The sequence below is a fragment of the Tursiops truncatus genome, chromosome 9, assembly GCF_011762595.2.
Source record: "Tursiops truncatus isolate mTurTru1 chromosome 9, mTurTru1.mat.Y, whole genome shotgun sequence".
Taxonomy (NCBI): Eukaryota; Metazoa; Chordata; class Mammalia; order Artiodactyla; family Delphinidae; genus Tursiops; species Tursiops truncatus.
The window spans coordinates 10,113,007-10,134,508 of record NC_047042.1 but is presented as its reverse complement, the minus strand read 5'-3'; the positions used below and the strand labels follow the sequence as shown (position 1 = coordinate 10,134,508).

Genomic DNA, 21,502 nt, shown 5'->3' with positions numbered 1-21,502 from the left:
ACGATGCAAAACCTGTACCTGCATGGAAATAGATACGTAAATATAAATAACTTGGGCTTCCCTGGTGGCGCAGTGGTTGAGAGTCCGCCTGCCGATGCAGGGGACACGGGTTCGTGCCTTGGCCCGGGAAGATCCCACGTGCCGCGGAGCGGCTGGGCCCGTGAGCCATGGCCACTGAGCCTGCGCGTCCGGAGGCTGTGCTCCGCAGCGGGAGAGGCCACAACAGTGAGAGGCCCGCGTACCGCAAAAAAAAAAAAAAAAAAAAAAAAAAAAAAATATATATATATATATATATATATAAATAACTTAGTCTGTGATTACCTGATTTAGAGGAAAAATATGGAAGGATACATCTTAGTCAGCATGGGTCCCAGGAGATGAGATGAGAGAGCAGCCAACCAGGCCAGAAGGAGACGAAACTAATGATAATAAAAAAGTATCTATGAGCATATTAATGAATTAATATAAAAATTACAAGTGTGTATACATTTTTAAAAATAAATCCCTAACGACTGAAATGCCATTCGGTACAAATGGCTTAGCTAAGTTATTAGAAAGAAACAGCTGTCTTAGACGTGAATTCCTCAATGCGCCCTCCGATTTCTCAGGACCCGATGCTGGTCGCACGAACTGCTGGGCAGTGAGCGAGCCTCTGGTGTATTAGAAATGCCACACAGACGCACTCCCACCTCGCTCACTCTACCTCTGGTGTCTTCCATTCTCCATCCCATTTGCCCTCCCTTTCCTCAGCCCCCAAATCTTTAATAATTCCCAGTGTCTACAAAATGAAGTCCAGATTCCTCAGATCCTCAGGGACTCCCCAAGGTGCAAGATCACCTGTCTTGGGACACCATCTACCTCTCCCACCAGCTCTTCTACCCAGTCCTTGAGCTCCGTCAGGCACGCTCCTCTCCCTTAAGGGCCCCATCATTTCCTCTGTTCTCTCATTTAAGGGTGGGTCCACGTGTCACCCACCCTTAAAGCCCATTTAAAATACTTTATAGTACTCTTGTGACTTCTTTCCTGAACTTTCTTCTGAAGAGTAAGTTCATCTTCTCTTGAGTTCTTTATTTTTTTTAATATTTATTTATTTGGCTGCACCAGGTCTTAGTTGCGGCATGCAGGATCTTTAGTTGCGGCATGCATGCAGGGTCTAGTTCCCTGACCAGAAATTGAACCCGGACCCCCTGCATTGGGAGCGCGGAGTCTTAACCCCTGGACCACCAGGAAAATCCCCTTGAGTTCTTTTAGAAACAAAGGTTTTCAGACACTTTTAGCTGAAACCTTGCTTTCCAATGAAATTTATATTCAGTCCCAGTATCTAGGACAGAAGAAGGTGGAGCTAGTCTCCTTCAGGGAGTCTGGGGGCTGGTCATTTGTCCACTCAGACTCTTCTTCCTCCCCCCCCCATCTTTATACTTCTGTGCAAAACAGTTTGAATAAAACACCACTCTGGGCTGTCTGCATTTCTCATTCCATTTCTCCCTGGCTACTCTGTATGGTAAGGATTCGTGCTAGCTTCGAAACTGGATCAAGCAGCAAGCACGTTATCGCCCCTTGCAACCAGCATGGTTTCTGGCATACAGGCAGCACCCTTCAGTTCCTGAGGCAGGGTGCCACACAGCCAGAGGAGTAGCTTCCTGCTGCAACTCTCAGCTGCTGTGTGACCCTGGGCAGGGTCTGAATCTTAACCTCCTTTCCCATGAAAAGGTGATAACAGTGCCTATTCTGTGTGATGGTCGTAAGGGTACCGGAAAAGTGACTGGTACCCAGTAGGCATTTAACAGATGCGGATGCCATCGTTCTGTCCTTGAGTGTATGTGTGTATCTTATAGGGACATCAGAAAGCGTTAGAGAAAGCTAGGTTGGTTCTCTTGATCCCAGGTTTCTGAGTCTTGGCACTATGACATTTGGGCCCAGATGATTCTTTATGGTGAGGACTGTCCTGTGCGTTGGAGGATGTTGAACAGCGTCCCTGGCCTCTGCCCACTGGGTACAGTCCCACCACTACCACCATCCCGGGGTTGTGACAACCAAAAGTGTCTCCAGATATTGCCAAATATGTCCCTATTGAGAACTATGGCTTTAATGTTCCCATATGGAAAAAGCTTGGGAAAATAAATGTGTCACGTGGCCGACCAAGGGCAGCAATATTTTTGCAGGATTAAGAATACTTCCCTGGCCTATAGTTCTATAAAAAAACACGTTCATATTCAACATCTCTGGTTCCTGGACCAGCGTAACCCAGCCCCTGAGCGGGGACGGGACAAGAGCCACCGTGTAGTCAGGCCCCTGAGCTGAGTCCATGCTCTGATTCCCTTCAAGTCCATCCAGAAGAGAACTTCCCACTTGCTTCCTCTTGTTTTTAACACCCTTTATGAGTCGTTTCAAACATATACAAACAACAGACGTGCCTAATGCTCTTATCACCCAGTTTCAAGAACTTGTACAGTTCTCCAGACCTGGATTTGATATTTTAAAGTAAAATTTGCACGTTACATGCACAAACTTTATCTGTATATTTTTGACAAACGTATATACATTTATATCCTACACCCTTATAAAGATATGGAATTTTTCTGTCACCTCAGAAATCTTCTCGTGGTCCTTCCCAGTCTATCTGTGACCCCTCTCAACTCCCTGAAACCACTGAATAGATATTTTCAGCACCTGTTTTCTTGGTAGGCTCTAGAACTTCATAGAAATGAAATTATTTAGTTAGTCCTCTTCAGTAGTAATTCTTCCACTTGCTTTTTATTTTTAACATCTTTATTGGAGGAGAATTGCTTTACAATGGTGTTAGTTTCTGCTGTATAACGAAGTGAATCAGCTATACGTATACGTGTATCCCCATATCTCCTCCCTCTTGCGTCTCCCTCCTTCCCTCCCTATCGCACCGCTCTAGGCTTCCCAGGACGGTTGCCTCCCCGACTCATTCAGGGACAGACACCACGCCCCTTGGGAATCAGGATTCCCACAGCATTCCTGGGTGGTTGGGAGGGTAGAGGGCAGGGAGTGTTCAGGCAGGTGGTTTTGTCACCTGCCCAGCGGCAGGCCACCCTGTCCCTCCCCGCGGGCCTGCATGTGCAGGAGGGCCAGATGCCACGCCTCAGTCTTCCCACAGACCAGGAGGGAACAATTACAGAGCGAAGCCGGGATGTCAGGACCAAGCCCAACCCACGATTAGCTGTAGAGATGGGACACTAGCTTAGGGCCAAACCCTGAACTCAGCTGGCAGGAATGTGCGCCCAGCAGAGAGAATGCAGACCGCGCCGGGCGTGGCGTGGGAGCGGGAAACGTCGTTCTGTACGTACAGGGAGCTGCAAAGAATCAACACTGCCCTTCCCAAATACTGACGGCATAGCAGGGACGCGCTTTTTGCTGGTACTTGCCCCCGCTGTTTGCACTGCGTTCACATTCCAAAGGGAGCTCTGTTTGTTTTAATTTGTATTAGCCGTCTGTAGACCTGATCACTGCTTTTTCTGGAAGCTCAGTTGGGTGGGGCAGCTGGAAGGGTGCAAGGTTTTTGAGGAGACGATGAAAGAAGAAAGGGAAAGACTTGTACGGCACAGGTGGAAAGAGAAACTGAAACCAGGGCAGCCCTTCGTCCTCTGGACTGGAGGGAAACGCATGGCAAGTGTCACCGCGTACAGGCTGGTGACACAAGAAGGGGATTAGCTTGGGACAAAAAGAAGAACCCCTCCCCTATTTAGTGGGACAGGAGGAGGCATGGATGCAGGCCACTGGGCTGAGAAGAGGCCAAGCAGGACCCTTCACATCCTCTGCTTTTGGAAGAGACAGGTCTTTGAACTCCATCCTTCTCTGGTGCCCACGCATAGAGCACAGTGACTGTTGCCTAAGTCAAAACTTCACTTCCGACTTTCACGCCATATTTTTCCATCATAAAAAAAAAAAGGATGAGGGACTTGGAGTCTGTGGTCCTCACACTTCAGTCAGCAACTGCAGAGCTTGTTTTAAATGCAGATTCCCAGAGCGCACCCCACAGAGAGTCTAATCTCCGGGCACTTATATTCGAACAAGCACCCCAGGGAACCTGATGCCAAAGGAAGGATCGCCACCCTTGGAGAAGCACTGCCACAGATGCTGGCGGCGGCTTCAGGAGCCCTCCAGAGAGTGTGAGAAGAAGAAAGCTAGATGTGGGTGCCGTTTTCACACAAAGAAATGAAATCACCCCAGCCAGAAATGACAGATGTTCACTCCGTTTACCAATACGTGAGAAGTTAGAAAACATGAAGTGGACGTCCAAAGAGGAAGGCAATAATATTGGGTAGAGCATGGAAACACATATTGTGTGGGAACCTCATACTTAATGCACTTAAATAGTGAGGTTGAGAAAGGATCATTGTTTTTAATTAATCAAAGTTACAAGCATAAGGAAAAAGGAGTATCTTTGAGATGGGTTTTTAAAATATCCTAGAATTTAGCAATTATGGAGTGCTTTTTCATCTTCAAAGAACCTATGAACATTAAAGTACTCTCTTCTAAAATTCTCCCTCGAGGTAGGTAAGCAAAATTGAACATTATTATCCCTTATTTGTAGATGGGGAGAGAAAAGTGGAGAGGCTGTTTCAACCTAACATTGAAAGGACTTAAAAAAATAATAATAAGTTCCCGCCATAGAGATCTGGGTTTCCCACCTTTAGCTCTCCTGGATGCGTATGTGATTGGACAAGATGTCACAGCACGTTTTGTATAAGTGACCACTGGTGGAGGTGTGAATAAGCTTCTGTGCTGCACAGAGGCGGGAGATGCCATTTCCTGTTCTCCTAATTTCCCTGGTGTGTTAGGATTTAAACTGAGCAAAGGTTTCAAAAGAATCAAAGTTAATTAATTTGACCAGGCTGTTTACATTACCTTACTTCAGTGTCCTAACATGTAACCTGGGGATTAAAAATTAGGCTTCGATTATGTGCCTCAGACTTTTTTGTGGATACATTGTGGCTTGATTAAGTAAATGGAAATGGATCCTGCCCACCTTAAAAATTTGCTTTGAGGACAAAGGAACTGAAAATACTCTAGTAACAGTACAAGCCCGAGAATAAGTTACAATATGTAGTTAATATCATGGCTGAGAAATCCTTACGCTTGACCCTTTCTAAGTATAAAAATGTTAAAAATTGCAACTATTGGTTAAGTCATCGAAAGATGTACTGTCCGAGAGAGGTGTTCATTTTCGGATTTGTTTAAATACCAAACAGAATTAAGAGAGTCAACATCTCGTCTTCAAAAGACTTTTTGTCTATTGGAAGAGCTTTTCTATAAACATAAGTTATGTGAAAATACAAAGGTTTATCTTCTGTCTAGCCTCAACTTCATTAGAGGAAATATATATTCAGAGCAGTGGGAAGGGTGAAGAGTTTTACAGCAACAGAATTTGGAATGAATGGAGGGCCAGGGCCAGGGTCAGGGTCAACCACCTGGAATGGATTTCCTAAGTTAAGAATAGTAAAGCTGTCTGGGAAAAAAGATGTATTGAAAAGGACATTTGCACAGGTGGGCCTGGGACAAAAGTTCAACCCTAGTCAAGTTGAGAACAGGATCAAGGTACCTAAATGGTCTCGGGATCTGAGAAGGGGAATAATTGGTGGAGACGTATAAATCTAATGATTAGGAACATCATTGCGACAGACACATGGGAATCACTCCAGACATCTAAGAAAGTGTGTGACATAATCCAGGAGACAGACCCTCAGGCACAGGCTGGGAACGGACCAGACAGATGCCTTGGGACCTCTGGGGCACAAAGGGGCATGAAGGACTTTCAGGTTTCAGATGATGAATAGCAAACGTAGACTCCAAGATTGGCTTTCCTTACTATCCAGACTTCTAGGGACTTTCTTCTTCTATTCTCATCTCAAAGAATATCAACTAATTCTATGCTGTAAAGAAAAATATAATCAGTCGATAAATCTTCAAAACAATCAAGCTAAATAGAACATAGTCGCAAGCCCTGACATCATGTTGATTCATTTATATATTGTTTATGCTTCTCCTACTTCCCCTCTACCAATACAATTAATTCAGAACCAATTACTTAGATAGCTTCAAGTATTCCTGGTATGTGGTTATACCAGTACGTATGCTTTTGTGTAGCATGAGAACATGATGTTGTCAGAGCCATTATTATTTTGCCAGTCAGGTGAAAATTACAGAATGTCATTTCAGTTGAGACTTAGGTAGCAGTTCAGTAATTCTAATAATTTCCTGAACCATAATGTCACTAGTCTGTATGCCCCATGGAAGCTTGGGAGCCTTGTCTGTTGTGCTCTAAGTACCCCAGCAACTAGACAGTGCCTCAAAAATGGTAGGTACCTCAATATGATTTGTTGAAAGATTGAATGAATGAAAAACCTAAAAGTTGTTTAGGTTATATCAAATTGATTATTTTTTTCCCCTGACTCAGTTTTTGTGTAATACTGTGCATTGCTTAATGAGTCACAGGCAGAGAAGGACACAACATTTAAAGGGTCAGTAGGGCTCTATGGGTTTTGCCTAGAGCACAGTGACACTGTTATTCCTTTATTCTCTGGTCTTTGCAGCTCAGATAATTAAGACCTTTTCAACCTTCACCTTCCTGTTTTACCCAGCAGATCTCAGAACATTTCAGTTATCCAGGCAAGCAGCATGTTTTGCTCAACTTTCCTATATAATTCTGGGCATGGAACCAGAGTCTATGTCTTATTGAAAATTAGATAAATTCTCCTCTTGCATGAAATTAAAAATATGACTTTAGTGGGTCAACGTATAAACTCTGCAATTATAGATTTAGTGATCAATGTCCAAGAAGATGAAGGAAGAGGGGTGTCCTTTGCATTGGGTACTATATTACTCTCCAAGAGCTACCTTAGCAAGTTACCACAGACTGGGTGTTCTCCGTTCTAGAAGCCAGAAATCCAAAATTGAGGTGTCAGCAAGGACATGTTCTCTGCCCAGGCTCAGGGGGAGAATCCTTCCCAGCCTCGTTCAGCTTCTGGTGGCTCCAGGCATTTCTTGGCTTGTGGCTGCATAACTTGAGTCTCTGATTCTGTCTTCACATGGCGTTTTCCTCTGTTTCTGTGTCTTCTCCTCTTCTGTCTCTTATAAGCACTTTTGGCAGTGGATTTAGGGCCCACGTGGATAATCCAAGATGATCTCATTTGGGGATCCTTAATGATATCTGCAAGGACCCTTTTTTTTTTGTTTGTTTGTTTTTTTTTTTTGTTTTTGGGACCCTTTTTCTTAAGGTCACAGGATCCAGGGTTGAGGAAGACGATGCACCTTTGGGGGGGCACATTCAACCCGCTACAGATACAGATAATCTGCATAATCTACTTCTAGAAGAGCTTTCTCTGAACGGGAGGTGCCCATTTGGCCACCATGTTGCCATGTTGAGGAATAAGCAGCCCTGGTCTTAGTCCTTTGCCCCCTGCAGGGCTAATTTTAGTGAAGGGCACTTGATCTAGACACATTCATTTCAGTTGCTAATTAGCAGTCAGAAGACCATATCCTGTCATTATCTTGTGTTGGCAGGGTCTCTTTCAGGACAGATGAAGAAGACTTCAAGTTTTCTCAGCCAATTTGCAGTGCTGTTTCCACACACAGGGAAGCTATGAAAGCCAAATGTATATCAGGCCTCGCATCTACGATATTTAAACAATTTGAGGGGGGATGAGGGAGGCGACGCCTTTCAACCCATGCCTTGAAACATTATCTGAGTAAAGGTGCTGAAGAGAATAGACTTAACTTCCTACTGTATAGCACAGAAAACTCTACTCAATATTATGTAGTAACCTATAAGGGAAAAGAATCTGAAAAAGAATAGATATATGTATAACTGAATCGCTGTGCTTTACACCTGAAACTAACACAATATTGTAAATCAACTCTACTTGAATAAAAAAATTAAATAGTATATATATATACTAGTTTAGATTAAAAAAAAAACTAACTTTCCTAGCCCCAGTGACCTTGACCTACATTCCACTCTAGCCACCTGCTCCCACAATGGCCCTCCCAGCCTCATTATCACCCAGAACTGTGCCATATCTGAAACTGACGACTCTAAAATCCCTCCATCCATCATTCTACAGCCAGTATTCCCACCTCCTCCCACTACCACAGCTGCTTACCAAGTTCATTTGCACCTCAGACTCACCATCCCCTGCCCATCTGGCATGGTTTCCTTCCCCCCAGGCCTCCTGAACGCCTCTTTCCCCTGTACACAATTCCCCCTCCCCTCCACGCTTACACCCCATCTGATGGGCAAAACGCCACCTTGGATCAATATCATAACTCAGTCTCCCATGTTCAACACCGGAGCTGTTCCCGGCACCTCTAGCACCAGAGAAAATGAAATGATCCTGAGAGACGGTACAATCCTAATTCATACTCTCTGACCCCAGCAGGCTCTACAGCAAAGCTCACCTGTCCTTTGATGCATCCTTCATTCCACTGGCCTGAAAGCCCCTACCAACCAGACTCCTTCACGTTGAGGAGATGCCTTCAGATCTTACTGAAGTGGAAACTCTGAGGGGACCACTTCCATTTCCCACCATGACTACAAATACCCACTCGACCCTAACACTTCCCTGCATCGCCCTTCTCCCGGTCCAGGCAGATCTCCCACTGAGGTTCTGGCTCCCTCTGTTCCCATCTCCTCCATGCCCTTACTCCAGAAATGTTCTCTTTCTCATCTGTCTTTATACTTTACTCTCTCCCCCTGCTTACGGCTCCTTTCCCTCATTCTCTCCTTTACCTACTGAAATCTGACATCAGTATTCACCAAAATTGCTCTTTCCTTGAACAGTGGAGACCACCTAATCGCAAACTTAGGGGACTATTATCCCTCCCTACCTTAATGGAAACATCACTGCGGTAGATATGGACTCCCGCCTCAAAGTCTACTCCCTTAGATTCTGAGACACCAATGTCTTCTAGTTTTCCTTGTATCTCTATTGTATGCAAATAAACATATATAATTTTATCACATCAGTAACCCACATTCATTGTAAAAATATTTAATATACATAAGGAAATAAGCGCACACAGAAATAAATGCTATTAATATTTTGCCTTAAGTCCTTCCATGCTATTTTATTGGATGGATGGATGGGTGGGTGGATGGATGGATGGATGGATGGGTGGATGGATGGATGGACAGACAGATAGATGGAAAGATATAATTTTACATAAACTATAGCAATGGAATCAAAATAAACTTCCATAAAGTTCTCTCCATGTCAAACTATGAATTCTAAGTCTATGCTTTTATCCTGACCTCTCTGCTGAGCTTCAAACTCTTTCAGCTTTTATCCCTGCTAAACATCGTCAACTTGATTCCCCTCGAAGTTAAGATCTAATTTCTCCCAGGAGCCACTTCCTGTCATCCTTCTCTTCTCCTTCTGCTCACATAAAGCTCCCTGTCCTGCAAATTTTATCTCCAAAATGTTCCTCACAATTCCCTGGACGTACTGTAATACCACCCCCCCCCACCGTCCATCCTCAGAACTATCCCTCACATGGCTGCAGGCTGATTTTTCTAAAATCCCAAAGCAAGCATGTCACCCCCTTGGCTTAAGCCCTTCAGTGGGTCCCCATTCTCTACAATTTAAAGGCTGAACTCGCTGGCATGGAGAACAAGACCTTCCAGGACCTCCCGCTTCCTCTTTCTTCAGCCTCATCTTGCCCCTTTTCCCTCTTTCTTCTCTAGTCATTGTGAATTTCTTGCTGTTCTAAACATATTCCATTCTGTTTCCCGCCTCTTTCCTCATATGATTTTATTTTCTTGGAAAGCCCTTCCCTGCCTTCTGAAGCAGACTAATTTTCTACTCATTCTTCAAAGCTCACCTCAGTCATCACTTCCTCCAGGAAGCCTACCTAGATTTAATCCCTCCCAAGTCAGCCAAGTCTCCCTCCTCTGGGTTTTCACACCTCCTGTGCCCTCTTCTACAGCACGTGCTACATGGTAATGAAATGCTGCATTGCTAGATCTCTCCCCCTTATCGAACTGTACATTCTTCAGAACGAACGTTTACCTTCATATCTTTGTACACACCTGGCACAGAGGAGGCACTCGGTAAATTTGTTGAGATTAAAAACGCATGAACACGCTGTCATTTCTCTCACATTTAAAAACGAATCCAAGCTTCCTTAGATGTCACACCCTCCTCCACCTACCACTTTGATTCACAGCTCCCCTTTAAAGAAACATTCCTACAAAGAGTTATCTGTGCTTACTTTCTCTGCTTTCTCTTCTACCATTCTCTCCAGCCTTTCCTCCCCTTTCCCTCCACAGAAACAGCTCTCATCAGGGTTGCCAAACCCAGGGGGCAACTCTTGGACCTCCTATTATTTGATCTCAGAGGCACTTGACACAGTCGGTCTCTGCCTCTTTCCTGAACACTCTCCACATCCCTTGGTTCCCATCCTAACTCATCCCCTGTTCCTGCTCAGTTGCCTTTGTTGTCAACTTCCAGACCCCTGGATGTTGCACTGTTTAGGGCTCAGCCCTTGGTCCACCGCTCCAACCGCTCGCACTTCCTTGGTGATCTCATCCAGCTTCATGGATTCATGTAGCTCCGTCCTCATGACCCCACATTAACATCTGCAGCCTGGCCCTGTTCCTGACTGATTGGTCAAACTGCCCACTCAACAGCTCCACCTGGATATTTAGTAAGCCTCACAAACTTAATAGGCCTAAAAGAGAACTCTCAAGTTTCTCTTCCAAACCTTCTCTTCTCGTGTTTCCCATCTCATTAAATGGTACCACTATCTACACAATTGCTCTGGCCCAAGACCATGGACTGTCTTTGATGCCTCTTTTTCTCACGTCTCCCATCCAATCCATCAGCAAATCCTCTTGGCTCTGTCATGAAGATACATCCCGAATCTGAGCTCATCACCTCCACCCCCACTACCCCAGTGTCATCTGCTATCACCTCCCACCTGGGTTACTGCAGGAGCCTCTAAACTCCTGCAGTGTCTCCTGGGAGTGTCTGCTCCCACGCTTGCCAGCCTCCCCTCTCTCCCTGCGGCATCCAAAGTGATCATTCCCAACATCAATCAGTTCATCCCATCAGCCCTCCAGGGGACCTCCAGTGGATTCCCATCACACTCAGAATACAATCCACACTCCTTCCCATGCCTGCCAAGCCCTGCATGACCTGTCTCCTGGGGAATGCCTCCAAACTCATGTTCTCCCATCTTCTCGTTCTCTCTCCAGTGTCCAGCCCCTTTGCCCTCTTTATTGTTATTCAAGCAAACCATATATGATCCCATCTCTGGCATTGCTGTTCCCCCAGCTTGCAATGCTCCTTCTCCTGGAAGCTCACTCCTTTTCTTAATTCAGATCAGACATCATCCCCTCAGAAAGGATAACATAATCTGGTACATTTGGGAGGCATTATTCTCCCCTCCCATCCTTTTCCCAAGAGAGACCTAGAGCCCAAGTTCTAGGCGGGAGTCTGAAATGAGGTTTGGTGGAGTCGGAAAGCACACTTAGAAACTAAGGGAGTGGGCTTCCCTGGTGGCGCAGTGGTTGAGAGTCCGCCTGCCGATGCAGGGGACAGGGGTTCGTGCCCCGGTCCGGGAAGATCCCACGTGCCGCAGAGCGGCTGGGCCTGTGAGCCATGGCCGCTGAGCCTGCGCATCCAGAGCCTGTGCTCCGCAACGAGAGAGGCTGCGGCAGTGAGAGGCCCGCGTACCGCAAAAAAAAAAAAAAAGAAATTAAGGGAGTGATGAAAACTGCTCAGATGTGTGCAGAGTGGAGCACAAAGCCTGGAGGTTGTGACCTTCACTGCGTTCGAGAGCCCAGGAGAGGCAGATGGTGCCCATGTGTCAGAAAGGAGACCATGGCCACCTGTTAGGATATCCTGCTCCTGAAGAGGGTGGTTTTGCCCCAGCCCCAGCAGGGGACATTTGGCAATGTCTGGAGACAGTTTTGGTGATCGCAACTTTGGGGGGATGGGTGGTACTGACGTCTGGTGGGCAGAGGCCAGGGTGGGTGTGTGAAACACCCTGAAGGGCACAGGACAGCAAATGCCAACTGTGCTACAGTTGAGGAACCGGCTCTGTTCTTCGGAGGACCGCAAAGACATCTTAAAGGACCTTAACCCCTGCAAGTCCTGGCCCATTGCCAGGGAAGTAGTGATGGGGGAAGAGCCGGAAATGAGCAGGGATGGAAAACATGACTGCTGCAGAGAAAACCTTCTAGAACTCAGCTGTCAGTCTGCAGGAGGTAGGCCGTGCACAGGTGGGCGCAGTCCCAGAGTCATAGCTTGGGAGACAGGCCATTGTGACGGTGGTCTGGGGGCATTCAGGCCCGGGGGCAGTTTTAGCAGCCCTCTGGCTTCACTCAGTGACCAAGAAAATGTTTTTGAGCCTCTGGTATTTGCCATTGCAGTGCTGGTTCTGAAGGTGTTTGTGCTCCGGAAGATACCATGGTGTTTGGAAGAAGCCATCAAGGTCCGTTGACTCTGTGCCGGGTTTTGAGCAGACCTCAGTGTCCCGCCAGCTGTTCTTGTGTCTGCCTCAGTCCCCTGTCCCCTCACCAAAGGCAGCAGAGCCAAGCACATTGTCACCAAGTGTCCAGCTCTTTACAGCTCCCTAATACACTGTCTGATGCCCTTTCCAGGCAGGAAGGCCCAGAGATGGGACCAGCTTTGGGTTCCTCAAGGCTGAAGCTGGTACAGGGAGTATCTCTGATGCTTAGCGGTGATGCATGAAAAGATGCAGAGCCAAGAATCATACAGAGAGAGATGGATGGCTTACAGGTCAAGAAGAGCCTGAGACGGTCGCCGGAACGAAAAGACACCGTGAGACAATTATCAGGGGCACAAGTTTTATGCCAGGGCATCAAACTACCAGAAAGACCACAACAGAACCTTTCAGACTTGAAATGTTGCCTGGGCACTGCAATGAGGGTGTTATCCCATTTTTATATCCCTTTCATATAAAGGAATTAACTAGAAGCCTTTTTAAAGGGTTTTGTTGCACTATCTAAAATGTCTTTCCTGGGTAATGAGGTCTTTTTCTTTTTTTAATGTTATTGAAGTATAGTTGATTTACAATGCTGTGTAATTAGGTCTTTTATTTTCTTCACTTGGCAAACCATCCTGCTTCCCCTTCCATAAATCTGACGTGTGGACAAGAAATCCCTCTCCCAAACTTCCTGGCTAAATTTTTTGCCATTACGCAAACTGCTTTTGTTTAAAGAATCAGTTGAAAAATACACCGTGAAGTCATTACATCCTACCTGCTGCTAAAACATGTTCCTACACAAAGTTTCATTAGAGAGATGGAAGAGGGAGAGAGAAAGGGAGAGAGAGACCTGCTAGTTCAGCTTCTGGGTGTGAAACATTCATCATATTCGCCCATACATTGACTCCATGACCTCAAGTCTTCTCTGCAGTTTGGTCTTTCTGTCCATCTTTCGGATCAGAGACCTACTCAAGATATTGGAAATGTGAACAATTAATCTCATCGAACAAGCTTCAAATGATGTTTCAGGAATTTTCAGTAGGTTTGTACAGTTTATCCACTGGAATCAAACCAAATGATCACTTTCGATTTAATTCAATTCAGCAAATCTGGACTGTGCCCTCGCCCGTAGCCAGGCACTGCGATACAGGAGTGCTGTCTGTAAGCAAAGCAGAAGTCTGCAGTTCTGTAACAGCAGGAAAGTGCCGGCTAGTCCACTGGTCAAGTCCACATTCTCATCCTTTTTTTTTTTTTTTTTGCGGTACGCGGGTTTCACTGTTATGGCCTCTCCCATTGCGGAGCACAGGCTCTGGACGCACAGGCTCAGCGGCCATGGCTCACGGGCCCAGCCGCTCCACGGCATGTGGGATCTTCCCAGACCGGGGCACGAACCCGCGTCCCCTGCATCGGCAGGCGGACTCTCAACCACTGCGCCACCAGGGAAGCCCCACATTCTCGTCCTTTGATCAGGCCTGGATGTGTAGCCCTAGGATCCTCAGCCTGGAAAAGGGATCAGGCATGCCAGTCTCTGGATAAACATCCAGGTAGACTGACCTCCACTAGTCCCTGGGCAAAGCCTTTCAGCATCTTAGCAATTGCCCTATAGAGTAGGTACCATTATGATCCCATTGTGCAGATGAGTAAACTGAAGCCCAGGGATGGTAAGCAGCTTGCCCAAAGTCACACAGGTCAGAAGAGTTAAACCGAAGCAGCCTGACATCAGAGCTTGCAACGTGGTCCTCTCCACTATACTGCTTTTCTTGGATTATTGGCAAACAACCCAAAGAGTAATGAATCAACAAACAGTAACCCTCTCAAGGGGAGAGTCAAGTCTTTGCTGGGCCTTTTAAACCAGGTGGGAAGATGTGCTGGAAATATGTGAAACTCCGTTGCCTTTGAACGCTCACTGCAATGTGCAAAACCGAGATGGAAGTGAGATAAACCTTTGCCAGTAACATGGGTTGCTTTCAGCTTTCCTGCCGTGATGTCCCTCAGCATCGTTAGGAGAGCTCAGAGTGGCTGCAGTTGCTTTTATCCGAGGCAACTCAAGTTAATCTCCCGGATGTCTGCTGAGGTGTTGATGAGGATGCTTGAAGAGGGACATCTGCCCATTTCAGAGGTTCTCCCATGGTCCCAGAGTTGACTGGCTGTATGCTGTCCCCCTCCAATACCTGTGAGCAGATGCGTAAAGATGAAAACCACTTAGGTTTCCATCAGCGTGGGGAGGGCCAAACCAAGCATAGAACATTCAGAAAATGAAATACTTTGGAGTCTATTAAAATTAGATGATGAGGGCTTCCCTGGGGGCGCAGTGGTTGAGAGTCCGCCTGCCGATACAGGGGACATGGGTTCATGCCCCGGTCCGGGAAGATCCCACATGCTGCGGAGCGGCTGGGCCTGTGAGCCATGGCCTCTGAGCCTGCGCATCCGGAGCCTGTGCTCCGCAACGGGAGAGGCCACAACAGTGAGAGGCCCGCGTACCGCAAAATAAAATAAAATAAAAAAGTAAACTGTTTTTCTTTTGTTTTGCTTAAATTATCTGGATAGTTTCTCCAGTGATCCATCCGTAGGCTAAAGAAAAGGACTTTCTTTCCGTCTCCTAATTCCTACACATTTCCAACCAATGTTGACAACAAGCACAATCAGTTTCCCAGCAAGCAGTCGTTCAAGCTGGGTGAGACGGATAAGGAGATGTACAAGCACTGGAAGATGTTTTCTTGTGAGATTGTCAGGGCAATTCATCAACTGGGAAAGGCTTTCCATTCCCGTCTCTGCCTTTTAAGCTGTTGTTTGGATTTGAATTGTGCAGTCCCTGTATTATGTGCTCTGTACTAACACATCCCAGACCATAGTTCATCTCTCTGGAATATATTTTACTGTATGTACTGGACTGGCTATGAGCCATCCTGTCTGTGTTTATATAAAGCCAAACCACATTATCATGGCTTGCTCGCACAGCTATGAGAAAATATCAAGGGCCTACGAGTTGCCCACGTCAGCCTGTGAAACCAATATGATTTTGTCTTTAGAAATTCCATCTTATGCCTGACCCCATTCAAAGCAAATAAACAGTTCTCAGTGGGTGGTCTGCATTGCAGTCCCATGTGCTGAAAACAACCCCATCTGCCACCCTCCATCTGATCCCAGCCCCTGGTGGAGACAGAGGCAAGCCACGCTGATCCTAGCTTCAAAGTGCTGAGCAGGACACCAGACTCTGAGATCTCTTCCCCAGACCCTGCTTTCCTGACCGCTCAGGATTGGTGCAGGGTGGACATCCAAGCTGAGTTGGGACAATCACGGAATCATGCTGGAAATTTGGACCTAGGTCAGTGAAAGTCAAGTTGGTCTCTCTAGGGGCTTGAACTCCAGGCTGAGAGACATGAGCCGTGTTGGCAGTGAGAGAGAAGAAAGGAGCAGACGTGCACAGAGAAGAGCTAAGGGGAGACACTGGGTGAGGGAGGGTGAAGTCACCCCAGTACCTGACGCTCCACTGCATTCCTGACCCTGCCTTTCTTGAGACACTGCCAGGACCTTATAATGAATTCCCCCTTTGGCTTAAACTCGTGGAAGGTTACTTGAATCAAAATATTCCTAATTAGCACAAGGAGGTATTGGAAGCCAACATAAAATAATAATAGTTATCACCTGAAGGGTGCCGTTTTCCAGAAGAAGAAATGAAGCATAGGTGGTTAAGTCCCGGCACGAGGTCACACACCAGGCAACCTGGCCCCTGGACCAGAGGATTAACCTCACCACTGTCCCGCTTCTCAAAATGGACACAAAGGAAAAGGCTTGGTCGGGCTTTTGGCAGACATGGGTCAGTTTCCCCAGTGTACCACTTGCCTGGGGCTAATTATTGACCCTAGACTTCTTGTGAAATGAAGAGGGCCATAGTCATAAAATAGAGCAGCAAGGATCAACGAGGTAACAGCATATGTGTTGGCCCAGTCGGCATCCCATAAACGTTATTTCTAATCTGTTTCCCATTTTTCACTTGTAATGAACTACGGTGACTAGAACTGATGGAGCAGTGTGAAGGGTGGTGGTAACCAGCACCCTGTATTTTTATTGTCAGATATGATGCAGAGATGAATGTTCTTCATTATGTAAGGAAGTATTCTTCTATTCCTTGTTTCCTACAAAGATTTTTTTTCTTCAGAAATGGACAGTGGATATTTTTTTTCTTGGTCCCCTTTTACCCCATTTTAAAAAATTTTTATTTTATATTGGAGTACAGTTGACTTACAATGTTGTGTTACTGTCAGATATACAGCAAAGTGATTCAGATATATATATATATATATATAAACACACACATATATATATAAAATCTTTTTCAAATTCTTTTCCTATATAGGTTATTACAGGGTACTGAGTAGAGTTCTCTGGGCTATACTGTAGGACCTTGTTGATTATCTATTTTATATGTACTAGTGTGTATATGTTAATCCCAACCTCGTAATTTATCCCTCCCCCACCACCTTTCCCCTTTGGTAACCATAAGTTTGTTTTCTAAGTCTGTGAGTCTATTTATGTTTTGTAAATAAGTTCATTTGTGTCGTTTTTTTTAGATTTCTCATATAAGTGATATCATAGATGGTGAATATTTTCAAGTAACTTTTCAGCTTCTAACCAAAATAAAAAAGAAAAGCCATATGATTTTTGTCTCTTGACATCGTTATTAATTTTAATAAGAGAATGCCTAATAGTAAATTGTCCTTAGTTTCCTAAAATCAAACATCCTGAATCATCTGGCATTATTCAGGGAATGGACTGGTACTTTCTCTTGTGTTTTATTTATGATGTTTTTAATGTATGAGTGAGATGTCTTTAGTTTCCTTTCCTTTTTTCCAGATTCCATTTTGTGGTTATGGTAGCTCATAATGATGAAGTAAGAAGTTTTCTACCCTTTTCTGGTTTCTGGAGCTATTTAAATAGTAGGGGTGTTTTCTGTCCATGTATGGACTGTCCCAGCATCAATTTTGAACATAGTTCTTTTTCCTCAAAGTTTTCTAGTTTATACTATGGTCATTTGTCTATTTAAGTTCTTCTTCTTGAATAGATTTGAAGAATGTGTATTTTGCTGGAGAATTTACAATTTATTGAGATAGTCCTTTTTTTAACATTGAGCTGAAAATAGTATTCTCATGTAATATTTTTATCTATTCCATTTCTGCAGACACTACTGCCTGCTGAGATTACCATTTCTCTTTACTAGGCCTTTCAGGGCTACCTCTGAGGGAGGTTCTTAGCAGGCACCTCTGTGTGGACGTTTGCTCTCTTCCCACTGTGGGTGGTCTCGCCGTCTCCACCACATGGCCACAGCCCCACATCATGTTAGGAGCATCAGTTGTGATGCCTCAGAGTCCATTAGCGTGGGTAAGCCTGCATGGAGTACGCAGGATTGTGGCCGCCATGTTGGGGACCCGTTGGTTATTGGGGTATCAGGAAAGAGCCCTGGGGGATGCAGCACCGATGGTGTACCCCGGCCTCAAGGACTGTAAGATGTTCAGCTGTTCCATGAGCCTCCCCGTCCACGGTGCCCCTTTAGCATCTTTACTAACGTTCTACTCGCCTCTGGTCTCCCCGGAGTCAATAATATTTACATGTTATTTCACGCAAAAAGAATCGACTCCTTCCAAAGTGGCAATTTGGAGTGCAGCTTATGATTACACTTATTACAGGATCTGATCATCTATGCATTTAAACCATTCTTATAGCAGTTACAGAGTACAAAGTCTTTTGAGTCTAAAAAGAACCTCGGGAGAGGTCATGGCTTAGTTGGAAATTCCAACTGGGAGGATCTGAGAAAAGTCACAGCTAAGTCTATGCTTAGGTGAAAATCTAGTTAGATAGGAAGAGACAGGAGAGACCCCAATCATGGAGGTAGGCACCAGGGATGGGCAGAACACAGGGTGAGGGAACCAGCGTGCTAGACCAGGCAGACGGGAAGCTGGTTTAGGAGCAGGACAACGATGGGGCCAAGCCCTCGGGAGCCGTGGCGTGCAGCTAGGCAGATCACCAGCAAAACTGCCTGGAAGCAGTTTACCCCAACAAGGTTTTAAATCAGTGAAGGCGCTTACATCTGGAGGTGACCAGGTCTATGTGATCAGTTCCTCCCAGCAGAGACCTTGTTCTTCATGTGTGACGACGTAGGCTCCACTTACCGATTACCACAGTGGGATTCCACGTACTTCTCCCCACTGACCGTGAGCATGACCACCATATGTGATTCATACTCAGGTCCCCCACCTCCCAGCATAGGGTCAGGCACACATTAGACCTTCAGGTGGTATCTGGAATGCCCGAATAGGTGAGGATGCATGGTCCAGAAAACTTTCCATGTCCTTAGATTCAGACCCTCAGGTTCCTTGCTGACCGTTTGCACTATTTACAATAGCCAGGACATGGAAGCAACCTAAGTGTCCATTGACAGATGAATGGATAAAGAAGGTGTGGCACATAGATACAATGGAATATTCCTCAGCCATAAAGAGAAATGAAATTGAGTTATTTGTAGTGAGGTGGATGCACCTAGAGTCTGTCATACAGAGTGAAGTAAGTCAGAAAGAGAAAAACAAATACCATATGCTAACACATATATATGGAATCTAAAAAAAAAAGTTCTGAAGAACCCAGGGGCAGGACAGGAATAAAGACGCAGATGTAGAGAATGGACTTGAGGACACGGGGAGGGGGAAGGGTAAGATGAGACAAAGCGAGAGAGTGGCATGGACATATGTACACTACCAAATGTAAAATAGATAGCTAGTGGGAAGCAGCCGCATAGCACAGGGAGCTCAGCTCGTGCTTTGTGACCACCTAGAGGGGTGGGGTAGGGAGGGTGGGAGGGAGACCCAGAGGGAGGGGATATGGGGATATATGTATACATATAGCTGATTCACTTTGTTATACAGCAGCAACTAACACAACAATGTAAAGCAATTATACTCCAATAAAGATGTTAAAAAAAAATGTGTCCAAAGAAAATAAATAAATAATTTTTTTTAAATGCTGACTGTTTGTCTAGGGTCCCAGAATTCCCCTCCACCAGCTCTTTTCATCACTTAGGTCCTTATACTCTCAGGTCTGAGAAAAGGATTGCAGCAAAATGATTCTATTTGGGTACTTGGGGGAGAGGAGGGTTCCTTAGTACATACCTAGTTCATAGGCATTGTTTATGGTAAAGAATAAGAATGGATGCCTCCATTGTGTCATCAATTGGCAAACTTTTCAAGCAACTTAAAAGATGAGTACTATGAAGAAACATATCAGATAACAGTACAAATGAAAATATTTAACAGTGTAATTTCCCAGCTGCCCTTCAGTTGCTCTGCCTTGTCTGTGTTCCAGGTTCAGGTTTAGTGGTCGAATCCTAGGCCTGGCTCTGATCCATCAGTACCTTCTGGACGCTTTCTTCACAAGGCCCTTCTATAAGGCACTCCTGAGACTGTAAGTGTCCACCCGGCCCTGCCTGTGGGACCAGAGGCACTGGCCTCTCTGGCACCTCTGACCCTTTTGTCCCTGTTTTTCCCCTAATCATTCCTGTTAGGTTTATGGTGATTTACTTTTCTGAGTGCTTAGATATCACATAAACCTTTTAGTCCAATAAAAATGCATTTGGAGATTTTATGTAAGCATAAGAGAACATCATATAACAGATATAAATCAGTTTATATAAATATAGTAACATTACAAGCATTGCATGAAACTACTAAGTAGAATTGATCTGTCCTTGTATGTAAGTCATTATGCTGTGCACCTTAAACTTATACAGTGCCGTATGTCAATTATATGTCAATAAAACTGGAAGAAGAAAAAGAAAAAAAAAAGAATTGATCTGTCTATAATTTAGTTGTTTTCAAATGATACTCTTCTCCAACGGCCATGGAGAGCCCCTGAGTCAGTAATCATTTTGTGTTTATTATTGTAAACATTTTAAAATTTCCTTTTCCAATAAAAAAACTACTGAATGAACTAAAAAGATTCATCAGTATATTCAAAAGTATCCAATTGTTAGAATACGTCTGTGTCACTTTAGCCAGGAGTGACATAACCACATTTTGGCATGAGGTCTGAGCAGCTGTTTATTGAAACAATCCGTTTACCTTTCTCCCTTTGAATACACCCAGGCCCTGTGATTTGAGTGACCTGGAATATCTGGATGAGGAATTCCACCAGAGCTTGCAATGGATGAAAGACAACAACATCACAGACATCCTCGACCTCACATTCACAGTTAATGAAGAAGTTTTTGGCCAGGTTTGTGAGATGTGGGTCTTGGAAAAGACATTTGGGGTTTTACTGTGGAAAATTCACATACCATGAAATTTACCATCTTGACCACGTTGAAGGGTACAGTCCATTCAGTGTGGTGGAGCAGATTCACAGTGTTGTGCGGCCATCTCCAGAACTCCTTCATCTTGGAAAACTGAAGCTGTGCCCATTAGACAATAGCTCCCCATTTCTCCCTCTCCCCAGTCCCTGGCAACCATTCTACTTTTTCTTTCTCTGAATTTAGCTACTCTGAGTACCTCATATAAGTGGAATCATACAGTGTTTGTCTTTTCGCGACCAGTTTATTTCACTTGGCGTAATATCTTCAAGGTTCATCCATGTTATAGCACGTGACAGGATTGCCTCCTTTATTAGGGCTGAATAACATTCCATAGTATGTAAATACCATATTTTGTTTAGCCATTCATATGTTGATGGACGCTTGGGTGGCTTCCACCTTTTGGGTATCCTGGATAATGCTGGTATCAACACAGGTGTACAAATACCTGTTCAAGTCCCTGCTTTCAATTCTTTGGGATATATATACCCAGAAGAGGGATTGCAGGATCACGTAGTAATAGGATTTTGTGTTTAAAAACAAGGACTGTCATTCATTTAAGATATAATTCTTTGAGGACTATTCCCTTTATTAAAGGTACCCATGTCTTCTTTTTCTTGTTTTGACATGGATCTAGTTTATAGAGTTTTTTGAAAATCACATGTGATAATGGATCAGAAAGCATTTATG

General features: G+C 44.9%; 1 protein-coding gene across 1 annotated transcript in view; it reads left to right on the top strand.

Annotated features, from left to right (window-relative positions):
* The window catches only part of HECW1 (HECT, C2 and WW domain containing E3 ubiquitin protein ligase 1), a 256,280-nt gene that overhangs the window by 212,896 nt on the left and 21,882 nt on the right, over positions 1 to 21,502 (top strand). Inside the window, exons 22-23 of the mRNA XM_019940665.3 lie at positions 19,831 to 19,929; positions 20,610 to 20,739. Coding sequence (XP_019796224.2) covers positions 19,831 to 19,929; positions 20,610 to 20,739 — 229 coding nt within the window. The remainder of the gene's footprint in view (positions 1 to 19,830; positions 19,930 to 20,609; positions 20,740 to 21,502) is intronic.